The 17853-nt window shown below is 52.1% G+C and overlaps 1 protein-coding gene across 1 annotated transcript in view; it reads left to right on the top strand.

Moving 5' to 3' along the window:
* Positions 1 to 14881, top strand: part of LRCH4 (leucine rich repeats and calponin homology domain containing 4) — a 59273-nt gene extending 44392 nt beyond the window's left edge. The window contains exons 12-19 of the mRNA XM_060256311.1: positions 344 to 346; positions 7911 to 7974; positions 8186 to 8234; positions 8515 to 8637; positions 12534 to 12640; positions 13036 to 13173; positions 14413 to 14490; positions 14672 to 14881. Of these exons, the coding sequence (XP_060112294.1) occupies positions 344 to 346; positions 7911 to 7974; positions 8186 to 8234; positions 8515 to 8637; positions 12534 to 12640; positions 13036 to 13173; positions 14413 to 14490; positions 14672 to 14881 (772 nt within the window). The remainder of the gene's footprint in view (positions 1 to 343; positions 347 to 7910; positions 7975 to 8185; positions 8235 to 8514; positions 8638 to 12533; positions 12641 to 13035; positions 13174 to 14412; positions 14491 to 14671) is intronic.
* The last annotated feature ends 2972 nt before the right edge of the window (positions 14882 to 17853 follow it).

Raw genomic sequence — 17853 nt, 5'->3', positions numbered from 1 at the left:
GGCTCACAATCTCCTTTCCCTTCCTCCCCCACAACAGACACCCTGTGAGGTAGATGAAGATATTGGATTTATCCCGCCCTCCACTCCGAAGAGTCTCAGAGCGGCTCACAATCTCCTTTCCCTTCCCCCCCCCCCACAACAGACACCCTGTGAGGTAGATGAAGATATTGGATTTATCCCGCCCTCCATTCCGAAGAGTCTCAGAGCGGCTCACAATCTCCTTTCCCTTCCTCCCCCACAACAGACACCCTGTGAGGTGGGTGAGGCTGAGAGGGCTCTCACAGCAACAGCCCTTTCAAGGACAACCTCTGCCAGAGCTGTGGCTGACCCAAGGCCATGCCAGCAGGTGCAAGTGGAGGAGTGGGGAATCAAACCCGGTTCTCCCAGATAAGAGTCCGCACACTTAACCACTACACCAAACTGGCTCTCCAGGGAGAGGGTGGTTGTGGGGCTCTAGGAGCAAAGTTGAGGGAGCCACCAAAGACACAGCAGCTTCCTTTCAGAAGTGGTTGTCATGCCCTAAGTGAGTGACAGAAACGTGAGTGGAGGCCAGACCAAGGCTGGCAGAAAGAGGAGACGAGGAGTGGGGTTGAGGTGGGGGGGGGGGTGGAGAGGCTAAGCGCTAAAGGAAGTTCCTGACTTGCAGCCTGGCCAAGGAGGCAGTGCAGCCCTTGGGGAGCGAAGGGGTGTGAAAGGATGGGGAAAGGTGGAGGGCCCCTCACTCCTTGCTGTTCAGGAAGGGGTGAGAAATGGTCTTCCTCCAAAAGGGTGCAGAGTTTCAGCAGGCCTGGCTGTGCAGTTGGGGTCTTACTGCTGGGTTGTTAGGTGGTCTTCTGTCTGTGCAACTGGTCACTGCCTTGAGTGTCACGGGGTCACAGTTTATAGAATTATAGAATCATAGAGTTGGAGGGGACCTCTAGGGTCATCTAGTCCCACGCCCTGCACAATGCAGGAATGGGGTCCTCTTGTGGATCCAGAACTGGATAAATGACAAGAAACCCTGTGTGGTCCCGGTCAGAGTATCTTCCTTACAAGCAAAGGCTAAGGAATTTGAGACTTTTTAATTTAGAGAAAAGACAATGAAGGGTGTTTGTCTTGGGAGGGGGGGCACAATAGAGGTTTATTGTAGAGAGAGTGGATGGCTTTTTCCTTTTGTCCCAAAACATGAGAACTTGAGGGCACCCAGTAGTCATGACTGCCTCCACCTTTCCACATTTTAACACCCCCCCCCCAGTGTAAAGTGGTATTTCCTTTAGTTTGTCCTGAATCAACTGCTTATCAGCTTCAGGAAAGACAAGGGTAGGATGCTGGGCTCAACGGAGGTAGGATGCTGGGCTCAATGGACGGCAGCTCTGGCCCAACAGGGCTCTCTTGAGCGTCCGTCTTGGAAGAGCCGTTCCCAGCCGTCCAAATGTTGCAGCTGTGCCAAACAGCCACTCAGGGGCCATTTTCTGTTTGGTCCCTTTTCAGCTTTGCCAGCAGGGAGTAGAAAAGAGAAAGAGTCCCGGAGCATCTTAAAGACGGACAGAATTGGGGGGAGGGGAGGAGCTTTGGTGAGTCACTGCTGCCGCTTCTTCAGGTACAGCTAGACCGTGAATTCCTCTGTCCTTAGATCACATTCTACCTGTATCTGGAGAAGTGACCAGTGACTCAAGAAAGCCCCCCCCCCCATCGAAAAGGGAGTGTTCTTGCCAGAGGAGTGTAAAACTAGGCAGAGAGAGAGAGAGAGAGCAAGAGAGAACTCCCACAGTTTTCACTTTGTTTCCAATTTCTGCAGAGCTCCCTCTTCCTGCCGATGTTTATCATTATAGTTCCAAATAACAAGAACCACCATGTTTCAGGGGGACCTTTCTTGGTGTCTCACTCCAACCGCTGAATCTACCTGCCTCTTATCAGCCCTTTTACTCCCTCAGTTTTCCCATTCCTTTTTTTTTTTAATTTTCAGTATAAGTTTTCCCATTCCTAACTGCAGGGCTGCTATCCTGACTCTCAGGAGAATACAGTCACTCTAAACCAGGGGTGTCGAACTCATTTATTATAAGGGCCAGATCGGACATAAGTGAAACCTTGTTGGGCCGGGCCATGTCAGGCTGGACAATGTATGCAACTATCTAAGATTAGGTAGAGATATCTCTCCTGGATTGCTGTCTTGACGTGGCGAGACGGCTTGCGCAGTTCAGTGAGACTGTGGGCTATGCCATGCAGGGCCACCCAAGATGGACAGGCCACAGCTGAGAACCCAGACAAAATGTGATCCACTGGAGAAGGAAATGGCAAACCCCTCCAGTATCCTTGCCAAGAAAACCCCATGGACAGTAACAAAAGGCTAAAAGATATGGCGCTGGAAGATGAGCCCCTCAGGTCTGAAGGTGCCCAGTATGCTACTGGGGAAGAAGAGTGGAGGGCAAGTTCAAGTAACCGCAGAAAGAGTGAAGTGGCTGGGCCAAAGCCGAAAGGATGCTCAGTTGTGGATGTGTCTGATGGTGAAAGAACAGTCCGATGCTGCAAAGAACAATACTGCATTGGAACGTGGAATGTAAGATCTATGAATCAAGGTAAGCTGGATGTAGTCGAACGAGAGATGGCAAGACTGAACATTGACATCTTGGGAATTGGTGAACTAAAATGGACGGGAATGGGTGAATTTAACTCAGAGGATCACAACATCTATTACTGTGGACAAGAGTCCCGTAGAAGAAATGGTGTGGCCTTTATAGTTAACAAGAGAGTGAGGAAGGCAGTAATGGGATACAATCTCAAAAATGAAAGAATGATCTCGGTCCGTATCCAAGGCAAACCATTCAATATCACAGTAATCCAAGTATATGCCCCAACCACTGATGCAGATGAGGCTGAAGTGGACCAGTTCTGTAAAGATCTACAACACCTTCTAGAATTAACACCAAAAAAAGATGTCCTCCTCATCATAGGGGACTGGAATGTCAGCGTAGGAAGTCAAAAGGTAACTGGAACAACTGACAAGTTTGGCCTTGGAGAACAAAATGAAGCCGGGCAAAGACTAGTAGAGTTTTGTCAAGAGAACAAACTGGTCATAGCAAACACCCTCTTCCAACAACCTAAAAGGCGACTTTACACATGGACATCACCTGATGGGCAACACAGAAATCAGATTGATTATATACTCTGCAGTCGAAGATGAAGAAGCGCCCTACAGTCAGCAAAAACAAGACCTGGAGCTGACTGCAGCTCAGATCATGAGCTACTCATTGCAAAATTCAGGCTTAAACTGAAGAAAACTAGGGAAGCCATCAGACCATTCAGGTTTGACCTTGATCACATCCCTTATGAATAGACAGTGGAGGTGAAGAATAGGTTTAAGGAACTTGAGTTGATAGAGTGCTGGAAGAACTAGGGACAAAGGTTCATGACATTGTACAGAAGGCAGCAATCAATACCATCCCAAAGAAAAAGAAATGCAAGAAAGCAAAGTGGCTGTCTGATGAGGCTTTACAAATAGCTAAGGAAAGAAGGAAAGCGAAACGCAAAGGTGAAAAGGAAAAATTCACCCAACTGAATGCAGATTTTCAGAGAATTTTCAGGAGAAATAAGGAGGCCTTCCTGAAAGAATAATGCAAAGCGATAGAGGAAAATAATAGAATGGGAAGGACAAGAGATCTCTTCAAGAAAATTGGAGAAATCAAGGGAACGTTTTGTGCAAAGATGGCCATGATAAAGGACAAAAATGGTAGGGATCTAACAAAAGCAGAAGAGATCAGGAAGAGGTGGCAAGAATACACAGAAGAATTATACAAGAAGGATCTCAATGTCCTTGACAACCATGACAGCGAAATCACTGACCTTGAGCCAGACATCCTGGAGTGGGAAGTCAAATGGGCCTTAGAAAGCATTACTAACAACAAAGCAGGCGGAGATGATGGTATCCCAGTTGAGCTATTCAAAGTCCTAAAAGATGATGCTGTTAAAGTGATGTACACATTATGTCAACAAATTTGGAGAACACAACAGTGGCCAGACTGCATGCCTGACACCCCTGCTTTAAACAGTGCCAAAAGGCAGACGAGGGGCAGTGGAAGGTCATTTACAACACCCAGGTTGCCAAGCGCTTGTGACGTTATATCTCTGTTCCAAGCTGCAAGCCACTAGCAAGCCGGGAGGCGACCTGGCTGTCGTTTTCTGCCTCCCCTTTCGAAAGTATATCCGAGGCTTTGCTCCCCTTGGGCTCTAGCCTGATTTGGAGGGGGGGGGGAGAGTTTGGGCTCTTCACAGATGCCCCTGAGGAGAGACCCAGCCAACAGTTGCCATTCGAGGCAAAAAGGACCTGCCCATTGCAGCACAGGAGTCCCTCCTAGTGAGGTATTCGCCCAGCCATGATCAATGCTTCATGGAGCTAAACAAACAACAGGCACACAAACAAATTCAAGAACGCTCCCTGTTCCCAACCTTCCACAGACCTATTCTCCTGGGGTCCCTCGGGTCTCACCCCTGCCTGGGGGCACAGACTTGCCCCCCCAACCTCCTTGCATAGTGCTGCCCCACTTTTCACCCTGACGAAACTGGCCTTGGACTTACACGCCCGTGCACAAGAAGGTGACCTGGTCGGTTGACTTTTACTGGCCCCAGGTCCCTTCTGCCAGAGGGCTCCTGGTTCCTTTTAGCCATTGTTAGGAGACTGCTGCTCTTAGAGCAGAGGTGCCTGGAGTAGCTGGAAGCTAGCTGAGATGTCCCTCTTGCACCAGTGTGTCAGTCTCCCCCAATCCACAGCACCTCCTGCTGGCTTCTTCCCCAAATGGGCCACCAATTTTTGTTGCACACAACCTGGGAGCCAAATATGCCCTCTGCCCAATTCAGAGCACCCTTGGAGTCCTGTGGGAAAAGATGGGAACGGATTTGTTAACTAATTAGTAAGAGAGGAACTTGAGGATAAAGATCCTTAAGAACCAGCAGTTCTCTGAGGAATACAGGAAGTGCAGGTCATTTTATACCTAAAATGGCATCACCCAAAATTATACAGAACAGTTATAATTGGTCCTTCAGGTGCCTGAGCTGATGACCTGTCCCTGTCTGATTGGATCCGTCACTCTCGGGTCACTTGAGCTGATATGAAAATGTCTTTCTTGCATTTTTCAGAATTCTAAAGTTCTGTTAAAGTACGCATGGGCCTGGGAATCCTTTGACTTGCAAGTTCCAAATGTAACATTGCTTGCAGATTCCAGATTCCTTTGTCTTCTTCTCGCTTCCTGCAGCAAGGCCAGGAACTCTGGCTGCTGTCTTAACATCAGGGAGCTGGTTTCAGTAATCCATCTGGAACTACACATGAACAATGAATTCTAACACAGAGATGCTAGATGCCTAATTTAGGTCTCTCCCGTATTCTTATGTGATTCTGAATGTAAAATATGATTTCGTGATGTGCCTTTAGCTTGGCAGTGCCAGCTAAAATGTGCCAATAAGTGCCCGTGTCTGTCACTTTTCTCTGCTTGGGCCTCTTTAGCTTGGAGAAACATCGACTGCGGGGTGACATGAGAGAGGTTTACAAGATTCTGCATGGGATGGAGAAGGTAGAAAAAGAACTACTTTTCTCCCTTTCTCACAATACGAGAACTCGTGGGCATTCAACGAAATTGCTGAGCAGTAGGGTTAGAACAGATAAAAGGAAGGGTGACTAACATGTGGAATTCACTGCCACAGGAGGTGGCGGCGGCTACGAGCATAGACAGCTTCAAGAGGGGATTGGATAAGCATATGGAGCAGAGGTCCATCAGTGGCTATTAGCCACAGCTTATCGTTGGAACTCTCTGTCTGGGGCAGTGATGCTCTGTATTCTTGTGTTTGGGGGGGCACAGTGAAAGGGCTTCTAGTCCCACTGGTGGACCTCCTGATGGCACTTGGTTTTTTTGGCCACTGTGTGACACAGATCGTTGGACTGGATGGGCCATTGGCCTGATCCAACTTGGCTTCTTCTGTGACACAGAGTGTTGGACTGCATGGGCCACTGGCCTGATCCAACATGGCTTCTCTTATGTTCTTATGTGACTCAGAGTGTTGGACTGGATGGGCCATTGGCCTGATCCAACAGGGCTTCTCTTCTGTTCTTCTGTGACACAGAGTGTTGGACTGGATGGGCCATTAGCCTGATCCAACAGGGCTTCTGTTATGTTCTTATGTGACACAGAGTGTTGGACTGGATGGGCCATTGGCCTAATCCAACGTAGCTTCTCTTCTGTTCTTATGTGACACAGAGTGTTGGACTGGATGGGCCATTGGCCTGATCCAACAGGGCTTCTGTTATGTTCTTATGTGACACAGAGTGTTGGACTGGATGGGCCATTGGCCTAATCCAACGTAGCTTCTCTTCTGTTCTTATGTGACACAGAGTGTTGGACTGGATGGGCCATTGGCCTGATCCAACAGGGCTTCTCTTATGTTCTTATGTGACACGGAGTGTTGGACTGGAGGGGCCATTGGCCTGATCCAACAGGGCTTCTCTTATGTTCTTATGTGACACAGAGTGTTGGACTGGATGGGCCATTGGCCTGATCCAACAGGGCTTCTCTTATGTTCTTATGTGACACGGAGTGTTGGACTGGAGGGGCCATTGGCCTGATCCAACAGGGCTTTTCTTATGTTCTTATGTGACACAGAGTGTTGGACTGGATGGGCCATTGGCCTGATCCAACAGGGCTTTTCTTATGTTCTTATGTGACACAGAGTGTTGGACTGGATGGGCCATTGGCCTGATCCAACAGGGCTTCTCTTATTTTCTTATGTGACATAGAGTGTTGGACTGGAGGGGCCTTTGGCCTGATCCAACTTGGCTTCTCTCATGTTCTTATGTGACACAGAGTGTTGGACTGGATGGGCCATTGGCCTGATCCAACAGGGCTTCTCTTATGTTCTTATGTGACACAGAGTGTTGGACTGGATGGGCCACTGGCCTGATCCAACATGACTTCTCTTATGTTCTTATGTGACACAGAGTGTTGGACTGGATGGGCCACTGGCCTGATCCAACATGGCTTCTCTTATGTTCTTATGTGACACAGAGTGTTGGACTGGATGGGCCACTGGCCTGATCCAACATGGCTTCTCTTATGTGGCACAGAGTGTTGGACTGGATGGGCCACTGGCCTGATCCAGCATGGCTTCTCTTATGTGACACAGAGTGTTGGACTGGAGGGGCCACTGGTCTGATCTAACATGGCTTCTCTTATTTTCTTATGTGACATAGAGTGTTGGACTGGATGGGCCATTGGCCTGATCCAACATGGCTTCTCTTCTGTTCTTATGTGACACAGAGTGTTGGACTGGATGGGCCACTGGCCTGATCCAACATGGCTTCTCTTATGTGACACAGAGTGTTGGACTGGAGGGGCCACTGGTCTGATCTAACATAGCTTCTCTTATGTTCTTATGTGACACAGAGTGTTGGACTGGATGGGCCACTGGCCTGATCCAACATGGCTTCTCTTCTGTTCTTATGTGACACAGAGTGTTGGACTGGATGGGCCACTGGCCTGATCCAACATGGCTTCTCTTATGTGGCACAGAGTGTTGGACTGGAGGGGCCTTTGGCCTGATCCAACTTGGCTTCTCTTATGTTCTTTGCTGCTGCTGACAGACTCACACGGTGACCCATCTTGGTCTGTCTCCGGAAGAGGGGATTTGCTGCCGGGGATGCAGTGAGCTGCTCTAAAGGGGGCTTAGACAGACTCGTGGAGGGGCAGTGGCTGCTGGGAGGGGCACAGCTTTGGCCTCTGGGCTTGGCTTGCAGGCCTTTGGGGGTGTCTCTTGTGGTCACGGGAAGGGACGTGGTGCTGGGCCCAGTGGGCCGCTGGCATGGTGCAGAAGGGCTGCTCTGGTCTTCTGGATTCTCTCCTGGGTGGTTCCTGCTAGTTCCTGATCATGGTTTCTCCCCCCCTCCCCAACAGTGGCCTGGCTGAGAACAGCAGCGGCGGCAGCAGCAGCCTCCCCCAGCTGAAGCATCGCAGCCAGGTAGGATGTGAGTCCTGCTTGGCCGTTTGTGCAAGAGAGCGAGAGAGAGAGGAGCACGTGACCCTCGTGGGCAGGACTTTGCACGTGCTCTTGGGGACCTGCACTGCCCTCTGGCTGCATGGCATGCGCCATTCTCCAAATCAGCCCTCCCCCCCAGTACCCCATTTTTCTGGCACAGAGGAATGGACTGATTTCCCCCGGTCTCTTTCAGGGATGCGAGCAGCTGTCTGGTTCCCCCAGACAAGCCGTCTATCATGCAGGTAAGTCAGAGAGACAAGTTGGCAGGAGGGGGTGGGCTTCTGCACTCAGAGCCTCTGTGCAAACATGCTGGGGGGGGGTGTGTGGATCCGGGACCCTTTTGAGGAGGGCGTCAAGGGTGGGGACAGCAAAAGGGGCAGCTGAGGCTCTGTCAGTGAGTGATGAGACTCTGGGGCAGGAGGCTTGTGGGGAGAGGAGCCTGAGAGCAGCAGGGGAGGGCAGAAGCTGGCTTTAGGGGCCGCCCTGCCCTTTGCTCACACTCCCCCCCCACAACTGCTGCAGATCTGTGTCAGGTGCAGAACTCCACGGCTGCCTCCCCTTCCTCCCGAGAGCCTGGTCTCACGCAGAAGCCCAGCAGCTTCCTCTTCCGCTCCTCATCCCGGAACAGCATCCAGCGGGGCTCCGGTAAGTGCTGCTGAGCAAGGAAGAGGCCCCATCCTGCTGGCCTGTGGCCCCTTGGTGCTCAGGGTGCCGCTTCACGAGGGGGCAGGCAGGGGCTGCGAGGCACTTGAGAAGGAAGAGCTGGAAATGCCTTTCCTTTCTTCTGCCCCTGCCCAGAGGGCGGACCAGAAGAGGAGCTCCTGGAGCAGCTGCTTTTCTGCACCTTTTGCCTTTCCCCTCCCTGCTCCAGGCTGATAGCATTTCACCACCCCCTTCTTTTGTGTGGTGGGGGTGGGGTGCCAGGGGACACGGGGGAAGGGAGCCCTAGAGAGAGCGATGCCATTTTGCCCATTGGCCCTGGGGCTTCTCTCTGCCCTTCACCCCTTGAGCTGACAGGAGGGAGCCAGACACCCCTGAACCTCAGCACTGCATTTGGCGGGGAGACATCTCTCTTCTCACACCCCGGCTGGCATAAGGTTCTGCCAGTTACTGACCCAACTCAGCGGTTCTCATATTCAAAGAGTAAAAGGTTTATTGAGTTCAGATACAGAGCCACGTGCCTTGTGCTGTGAACAGCCAAAGCCAGGAATGACAAAAGCAGGAACGACGCATACAGCTATAGTAAAAAAAGTGCTCAAAAAGTCATGCCGACCCAGGGCAGTTCCCACAGATGGCACCTCATAGAGCTATTGGGAGGACCAAGGTCAATGGCCACGTTCTCCTTATGGGTCACCAAGCAAGGTGATAAGTACCAGCTCTTCCTTGTTTCAGTTTCCTCCTTAGTCCACCTGCACATTTCAGTGTGATTACATAGTTGTGGCTGTTACCAGGCTACAAGCCAGAGTGAGCGAACTCAACGTTCCAAAGCATAATCAGCAAATTCCATGAATCAGGATGCCAACAGAATATCATGTAGATAGATCCAGGCGGGCAGGTGTGTTGGTCTGAAGCAGTAGAACAAAGTTGGAGTCCAGTAACACTTTTAAGACCAACAAAGTTTTATTGGGACACATGAAAGCTTACAGCCTCAATAAAACTTTGTTGGCCTTAAAAATGCTAGTGGACTCTCAACTTTGTTCTATAGAATATCGTGTTACAGAATATATATAAAATGACACGTTACAGAAACAGCATGTCAGGCCCATCCCAACAGCTGGGAGTGTATGTGAATGTGATCTCCATTCTCATTGCTCTCCTCTGTCCACATCCTTTGTGAAGTGAGGCTTCCAGAACTGCACACAAGACTCCAGGTGCGGCCTGACCAATGCAGCGAACAGCAGAATTACGATCTCTTGAGATTTCGATGTTATGCCTCTGTTGATATACCCCAAGATTGTGTTAGCCTTTTTTGTCGCTGCATCACACTGGCTGCTCATATTTAACTTCTGGTCCACCCTTCCCCCAAGATGTTCACACACACTGCGACCCAGAGGTGTATCCCAGATTGTTGGGGGATTTCTGTTGTACCCCCAACAACAGAAAACCAAACACTAAACCTGCAGGAACCAAAACAACCTGCAGTTATCAGAAGGCTGATACATACTCACTAATAAGTTTCAAGACCTCACAGATAAACTTCCTTAGACTCCGAGTTTCGGAAAGCAAACAATTTATTAGACTCCAAGACTTTAGACAGAAGACTTCAAATGGATAGAAAACAAAACAGATAAACTTAGTACATCTCAGTTTCTCCTTTAGATAGGCTTAAAATATATGGATAGAAAACAAAACAGAAGACAGCTACACAGGTGGAATCCAATCAAGCATAAAGCATAATTCTACAATAAAGCAGAGAGCATACCGAAAATTTTAAGTCTCAACAGGGACTTCGACCTATTAGTCTACATTTTCCCATTTAGAATCTAAAGTCCCATTCTAGCAATGTTTGAGGCCTCAAACAGAAATTAACAAGGATTGTTAATTTCTGGGCTAGGCTGACAAAGAGGTCCCTGCCTCTCATCCGGTCAGCTCCTTTTGCTCAAAAGTGCAGGGTTTATAAAGGCTTCAGATCTGCTGGGTCACAGCTGTGCCTTACTGTAAACAATGGCAGCCAAATCAAAAACAACCCGAGCCCAGATTGCGCCCAGTTCCCCTCTACCTTTCACCTACTTTCTGGGGCTTGCTTCCTGCCATTCCAAATATGGGCTTCCTGCCTGAAGAGGCAGCTTCAACCTTCACACATTGACCAAGATTCTCAGCTTATGGTTGAGAGTGATCCCATTGCTGTTGAGAGCAATATGAATGCTTAAGGTGCTGAAGAGCTTAGAACTCTGGTGGCCCCGTTCATAACTGCAGCCGAAAGTCAGAGAGAAATATAGAGGCTTCTAAGGTGTTTGAAGAGCTTCGTGCATGGCTACTTTCAGAAAGAGCTCTTATAGCCAGTTTCATAAGGAGTATGTTTAAGATCATAAAGAGGGCCAACCCAAAATAAATTCCGTCACACCCATCATCCGGTATACGTGTTCCTCAGTTTTGTTCCCCAGATGTAGAACTCGGAACTCATCCTTGTTAAATGGCATCTTGTTCACTTCCGCCCACTTTTCCAGCTTGTTCAGATCTCATTGACTCCTATCTCTATCTTGTGTGTTTGCTGCTAAAAATATTGAAAAGTACTTAGCCCAGAACCAAGTCCTGTGGCCCCCCACTGGACACCTCCCTCCATTCAGATGGAATGCCATTGACAGCCACTCTTTGGGTGCGGTTCTCCAGCCAGTTCCCATCCACCTCACTATCCTAGGTCCAGTCCACAGTCCTCTAGTTCACCCATCAAAACATCATGGGGAACCTGTCAAAAGCCTTACTGAAATCCAGGTAAACAACATCAGCAGCATTCCCTGGATCCAGTAAGCTTGTTTCTTGATCAAAGAAGGAAAATGTCAGATCCAGAGTCAAGGAAAAGACAAGTAGAGTTCAAGATCTTTATTCCAGCTTCATGGGCATACACACAGGTTGTCGGAACTGACCTCTCTGTCGGTCCCTCCAACTTATAAGCCTTTGCCCTGACCGTTATATTTCAAGCCAAAGCATGCCAAGCAAAAGTGGGGGTTTTGTGTGGGGTTTTTGCTAAGCTCTCATCACCGCAGGTGCCCACTATCAGTTCATGGTTCGCATCTCCTCCAGCTCTTTGCCCTTGGTCACTTAGCAACTAGCCAGTTCCCAGACATGCCATCCTCCCTTCAGATAAGCAGCAAGGAACAGTTATATCAAAGGCATAGCAAGCATAGCATAGTATTGTACAATTGAATACATATAACAAGAGGAACAAAATGGAGTGACTCTTGACAGAAATGAGGTTGGTCTGGCAGAATCTGCTGGGGACAAATTTGTGCCGACTTCCCCAGATCACTGAGTTGCCCTTTAGGTGTTTGCATATTGATCCCTTTAAACTCTGTTCCGGTATCTTCTCTGGAATGGGGGGGCGGGGTTCAGACTGACTGGCCTGTAGTCTCTTGGGCCATCCCTCCTCCCCTTTCCCCCCAAAACTGGGATAACATCTGTTCTCCTCCAGTCTCCTTGCTGAGGACCTGTACTGAAAGGGGCAGCCTGCTGGGGAAGCCGCTCGCGTGCCCCCAGCTCTTCCCTCAGAAAGGGGGGGGGGGTCTTGTCAGGTTGGGGCTGAAAGAAGCTGCTAGGCTGGGGGGAGGGGCAGGCAAATGACTCAGTTGCCCTGGAGAAGACACTTCTCTTGGAGTCTGCCCACAGACAAGAGGTGAATCTGCATCCCTTTGCTGAGCCAGAAACTTACCAAGAGAATTTATCCTGAACTTGGAAGAATTGCAGGAGACGTCCTTGTCTCCTGTGCCTCTGGAGGGCTTCCTTCTGCCGCTGCTTGGAAGTGGGAGGGGAGCTCTTCTGCCTCTTGCCTCTTTGTCCTGGGTGCCTCTTCTTCAGACCCCCCTCCCCCCACTTTTTGTTCCCAGGGCTGTCCTGGCCTGAGCCGTATCCTGCTGAGGCCAGCCACCTGCTGAGGCTGCGTGCCGGGTCCCAGGTGCTGGACGAGAGAGAGCTGAGAGCTCAGCTGCGCAAGGTGAGCTGGACACTGGCGCAGACCGACCCAGCAGCCGCTGCCCCCAGGCACCCTAGACGTGTAGCGGGGGAGGGAGGGAGGCTCTTTGTATTTCAGGCCATGCATGCCTGAAATTGGGATTCTGAGCCCAGGGAAACTGGATTTGGCGTGGTGCAAATGTCTGTCCGCTCTTAGGCTGCTCTTATGCTGCTCGCGGTGGGCCTGAGCCCACGCCCTGCTGAGATCTTGCCAGGCCCCCTGTACCCATTTCCCAGCCTGGCTTGAGGACTGGCCACTTGCTTCCTTCGTTTACAAGTGAGAGCCCCTGCTTGTGAGGATGCCAAATTCTGCGGGCCCCAATCCCCATGCTTGTCTCCTGCTGGGCTCCTGCAGCTCTCCCGGTTCTCTTTCTCCAGACCATCGAGTCCCACCTGAAGATCACTCTTGCTGAGGACCTGGGCGAGGCGCTGGCCAACGGAGTGATTCTCTGCCAGCTGCTCAACCACCTGCGCCCGCGGGCTGTGCCCTTTGTCCACGTGCCCTCCCCTGCTGTGGTGAGCCTCTGGGGGATGCGAAAGCGCAGTCTGGGTGGGAAGAAGACGAAGAAAGCCCCGTTGGAAATGCCGTCTGCAAACAACCATCCTGGCCACCCTACCGGGGAGGGGGCAATTGCTGCTGCTGCTGCTGGAGACCCAGGAGGCCTCTGACCGCCTTCTGATTCTGCCCTCCCCCCAGGCAGACAATAGAAGGGGGGTTCTCTTCTGTGTGAAATAGACGGGCAGTAGATTTGGGACTGACAAAAACAAGTGTGTCTTCATGCATCCATGTGGCCCCTGGCCCCACTGGTGGCCCTCCTGATGGCACCTGGGTTTTTGGCCACTGTGTGTCACAGAGTGTTGGACTGGAGGGGCCACTGGCCTGATCTAGGATGGCTTCTCTGATGTTCTTCTGTGGCTCAGAGACCTTGCAGAGGGGGAAGAAGAGACCCCAAGTGCTGGGCTGGGGGGATGCTGGAGCTGCTGGGCCTCTGATGCCCATTTGAGGCGGGCAAAGCAGTTGGCCCCCTTCCTAGAGCGTCAGGACCTAGCAACAGTGATCCACGCAACGGTCACCTCGAGACTAGATTACTGTAATGCCCTCTACATGGGGCTGCCTTTGTGCCGAATCCGGAAGCTGCAGCTGGTGCAGAACGCGGCTGCTAGACTGCTATTGGGGCTCCCAAAGTGGGAGCACATACAGCCGGGGCTGCGTGGACTGCACTGGCTGCCAGTTACATACCGGATTCGTTACAAAGTGCTGGTGATCACCTTTAAAGCCCTATATGGCCGAGGGCCTGCCTACCTGAGGGACCGTCTTTCCCCATACGAACCCCAGAGAGCACTGAGGTCAGCAGGGAAGAACCTGGGCCGAAAGAGGTAAAACTACAGAGTACCCACACTCGGGCTTTCTCTGTAGTGGCGCCACACCTATGGAACCAGCGGGCCCTGCGGGACTTTGAGCAGTTCCGCAGGGCCTGCAAGACCATTCTTTTTAGGAGGGCCTGCACCGATTAAGAGAGAGACTGCGAAGGAAAAAGGAAAAAAAATTACCACCTGTTTTAATAGCACCAGGATGTTAATTTTATTAATTTTAATTAAATTGTTAAATTAGTTATTGTTTCGAATATTACTGTACTTAATGTATTGATTCAATGCTGTTAGCCGCCCTGAGCCTGCTTCGGCGGGGAGGGCGGGATACAAATAAGATGATGATGATGACGATGCCACCTTCCTTCTGCTTTTCCCTCTTGGCAGCCAAAGCTGAACACCATCAAGAGTCGGAAGAACGTGGAGAGCTTCCTGCAGGCCTGCCGCCAGCTGGGGGTCCCAGAGGTGAGGTTTGTGGAGGGGCGGAGAATTGTGTGCCCTGCTAATGGCAAGGAGAAGCCTCCACTTAGCAGTGATTTCAGCCTCCCCCCCCCAACCACCACTCATTCTATCCTGTTGTCGCTCTATTAACGTGTGTGTGTGCTTGCAGTGTTGTCTCATCCTGTGTTCTCTCCACCTGCCACAGGTCTCCCTCTGCTCCACCTCCGACATCGTCCGCGGCAACACCCACGGCTTGCTCCGCCTCCTCCTCGCGTTGCCAGGCCTTGCTCCAGGGAGGGGGGCGGCTCCTTTCCCCACCGCCCCCCTGTCCGAGCACCTGCTGGGCTTTGGCATCTTCTACGTCTCTCTCATGTTGCTGCTGTATCTGGGCTATTGCAAGCTTTGTGGCTTCTGAGGGGGTGGTATGGTCTGGGGGGGGGGGCGGGTTCCAAAGAAGGGAGGGGGGCCCCTCCATGGCTAGCGTGTGCCTCCCCCCCTCCCCATCTCTGTGGCTGCTGCAACTTCCTGTGGGGCTTTTGCGCAGATTTGCACAGGAGCAAGCCTCCCCCTCAACAAGGAAGAGGACGGGGGGGGGGGGGGTTGAGGGACGGGCAGATTTTCTTTCTTCTTCCCAGGGGTCTGGGGGGGGGGGCAGCTGCTCCTCAGTATGCAAAGCCTCCCTTCCTTCGCCAGCCAGGAGGGGTCAGAGCGATCCTGCATCTGAAGCACTTATGGGCTGTGCCCCCTCCCCAGCCAGGCCAGCTCCAGAGGCTCTCTGTGGTCAGTCCTATCTGTGCCTTTTCCACCTCGCCCTGGTGTTTGGTCAAGTCAGATGCTTGGAATCTTTCTGTCCTGAGAGAGCCGCCTCCCTCAGCCCTTGAGTTGGGAGCACTTCAGCCAGCCATGTTGCACTAATTCAGGAGTGCCTGCAGTGGGGGGGGGCGGCATTGGGGGGAGGGAGTGTGGCCCCCACATAGATCTCAGGCGAGGACTGTCCTGATTGGCAGTGCTGAACTGGGTCCCCCCTCCCCTTTCCTGCAGCAGCCGAGCTTCCTTCCTTCCTGGTCCTCACCTCGACTGCCTCCCTCTCCCCAATTTTGGCTGCTCGAGGTTGGGGGCTCTAGCTCAGGTTGTACCAGGCCCCAGTGGCCTCAGGATCCTAAACCAAATAAAACCCTCTCTGGCAGGAAGCCACTCCCCCACCCCTGTGCTTAGGGAGATCTCTTTTGTGGGCAGGTCAGGGGCTGCTTTTCCCTGCTCGTGGGAATGGCCACAGCCAGGGCACGTCTGGGGGGAGAAATCTGTGCCCTGCTCTTTCTGCCATCTTCTGAACGTGTTCCCCCTTCCTCCTGGTCCTGCCTGCCCTGGCCTGCCCAGTGGTGCTGGGCTACGGTGCAGTCCCTCGCAGTGAAGTTGCCACAATAGATTGAATGTGCAATTTAGAGAGGGGGCTCAGCCTCACCTGAAGGTCTTTCCCTCTCTTCTGGCTACGACAGCCCCTCGGGGTAGGCAGCCCAGCCCGTGCCCCCTCTTCTGTCATGCCTTACGATGCAGCCCGTGAACAGAATTGCCTTAACTGCAACTCAGGGGGGGAGGGGAGGGGAGGGGGTCTCTTTCCACCACTGAGTCCCTGAAAGCTGCTTCCTTCTGGAACCCCGTTGATCTCCCCCTTGCTGCCTTAAACATATTAAATTATATATATTTTATATATATATATTATATATATATATATATATTTGAAGAGAAGATTATGGGATAATGTAAAAACTTTGTTTTTAAGCATGTACAGAATTGTAAATACGTTGGTTTCTATTTATCTTGTGTTCCACCTGTTGAGATGGAATTCTTCTAAAGGGCTCTAGTTTTTCTTTCATTTTTTTTGGCTGTAAATTCACTTTGCGTGTGTGTGTGTGTGTTGGCTTCTGTTGCGGTCTTCTAAAGAAATGTTCCTCCGTTTGTTTTGCTTTACTTTTGTACATTGAGAAATGTGAAGAAAGACTCTTCCCCCCCCCCCCCCCCAGCTGATGTTGTCTGAGGTCTCTGTGTTTGCTTCCCTTTGGCTTCTTGCAGCCATGGCCTCTGCCTTCTGTGAACCTCTCTGCAGCCAGCAGTGTGTGTCAACTTGCGAGAGGGAAAGGGGGCTACTCCGACTGCCCCCTATGGACCCTCTGCCACCCCACCCTCCTGGGAAGGCAGCTCTTCTCTGCGCCACCTGCCTCCCTCCCTCCCTCTGCCTGGTGGGGCTGCTCAGAAGCAGGTCCTGCTCGGCTCAGGGGAGGTCTCTCCGGTGCTGCTGAGAGTCAGCCGTCTGAAACACTCGGGGACTTCCTCTTGAGTAAGTGGGCCGGGGCGGTCCTTGCCATGGGCCAGCAGCAGGCGCTGCCAAGAGGAGGGTGACACAGAGCCAACCTGCTTCCTATGAAAGCCAGGGGCCACTCAAGGAAGGCCATGCTGCTCCCTTAGGCTGATACTCTGTTGGAGGTAAAGGCTGCTTCTCCAAAGGGTGATGCTGCTGCCTACGTTGTAGGGTGGCTTTCAAGGGGGAGGTGAAATGCCGCTCTAGCAGAACCAGCCCTGAGGCCCAGTTCCGCAGTCAGGGAGTCCCTGTGGCATCCATCCGGCTGCCCTGGGGCCAGAGAAGGGCAAGGGGCCAGAAGGAGCTGTTGTGGGATGTCTAGAGGGGGAGGGAAGACGAGAGATGCCCCCCAAAGCACTCTGGGTTGAGGCCTCGGCAGCTCTGTCACAGCAGCCCCTGAAGAAGCTGAAGGGAAGGCCAGGCCTCCCTCTCCTCCCAGAGGCCAGGAGGCCTGCGCTCCCCTAACACGTGCCCCCTGCCCTCCCCAGGAGGTGCTCTGCTCCACACAGCACGTACTGGAAGAAGAGGGCCTGCTTCACTTGGCTGCAACTGTCCAGGCTCTGTTGGAGAAGACCAGCACTGCCCCAGCGGGACCCAGGCAGAGACCAAGCTAATCCGTGGACTTTGGAATCTGCCACTTGGCACCTTGGACTGCAGGGAGCCATTCAGGACAGGGGTCCTCGGGGGAGAAGGCTGCCCCTCCCCCCTGCCCATGTCAGTGTGCCTCTCCTGGACCCGATGTGGCAGGCGAGGTCAGGGTCCGGCGCAGCTGGGTGGAACTGTTTTTGCCCAAGGGGCCTTTGTCCGTCTTGGCAGTAGCTGCAGCTCTTGAGGCCAGGCCTTGGGCATCACCTCTGACCACGGGCGGGTCGCTCTGGGCTTGGGGGGAAGGGGCGCCTCTACCTTTACTTCTGAGTAACCCAGTTTGCAGGTCAATGGCAGCCATTCATCTCCGGTGGGGGCATTGTCACGGCTGCCAAGCGCGCACCGTCCTCAGTGAGGATGAAGACCAGCGTCCGGCTGAGGCTCCA

Source organism: Heteronotia binoei, chromosome 15, assembly GCF_032191835.1.
Source record: "Heteronotia binoei isolate CCM8104 ecotype False Entrance Well chromosome 15, APGP_CSIRO_Hbin_v1, whole genome shotgun sequence".
NCBI lineage: Eukaryota > Metazoa > Chordata > Lepidosauria > Squamata > Gekkonidae > Heteronotia > Heteronotia binoei.
This window is presented reverse-complemented; position numbering and strand designations above follow the sequence as displayed.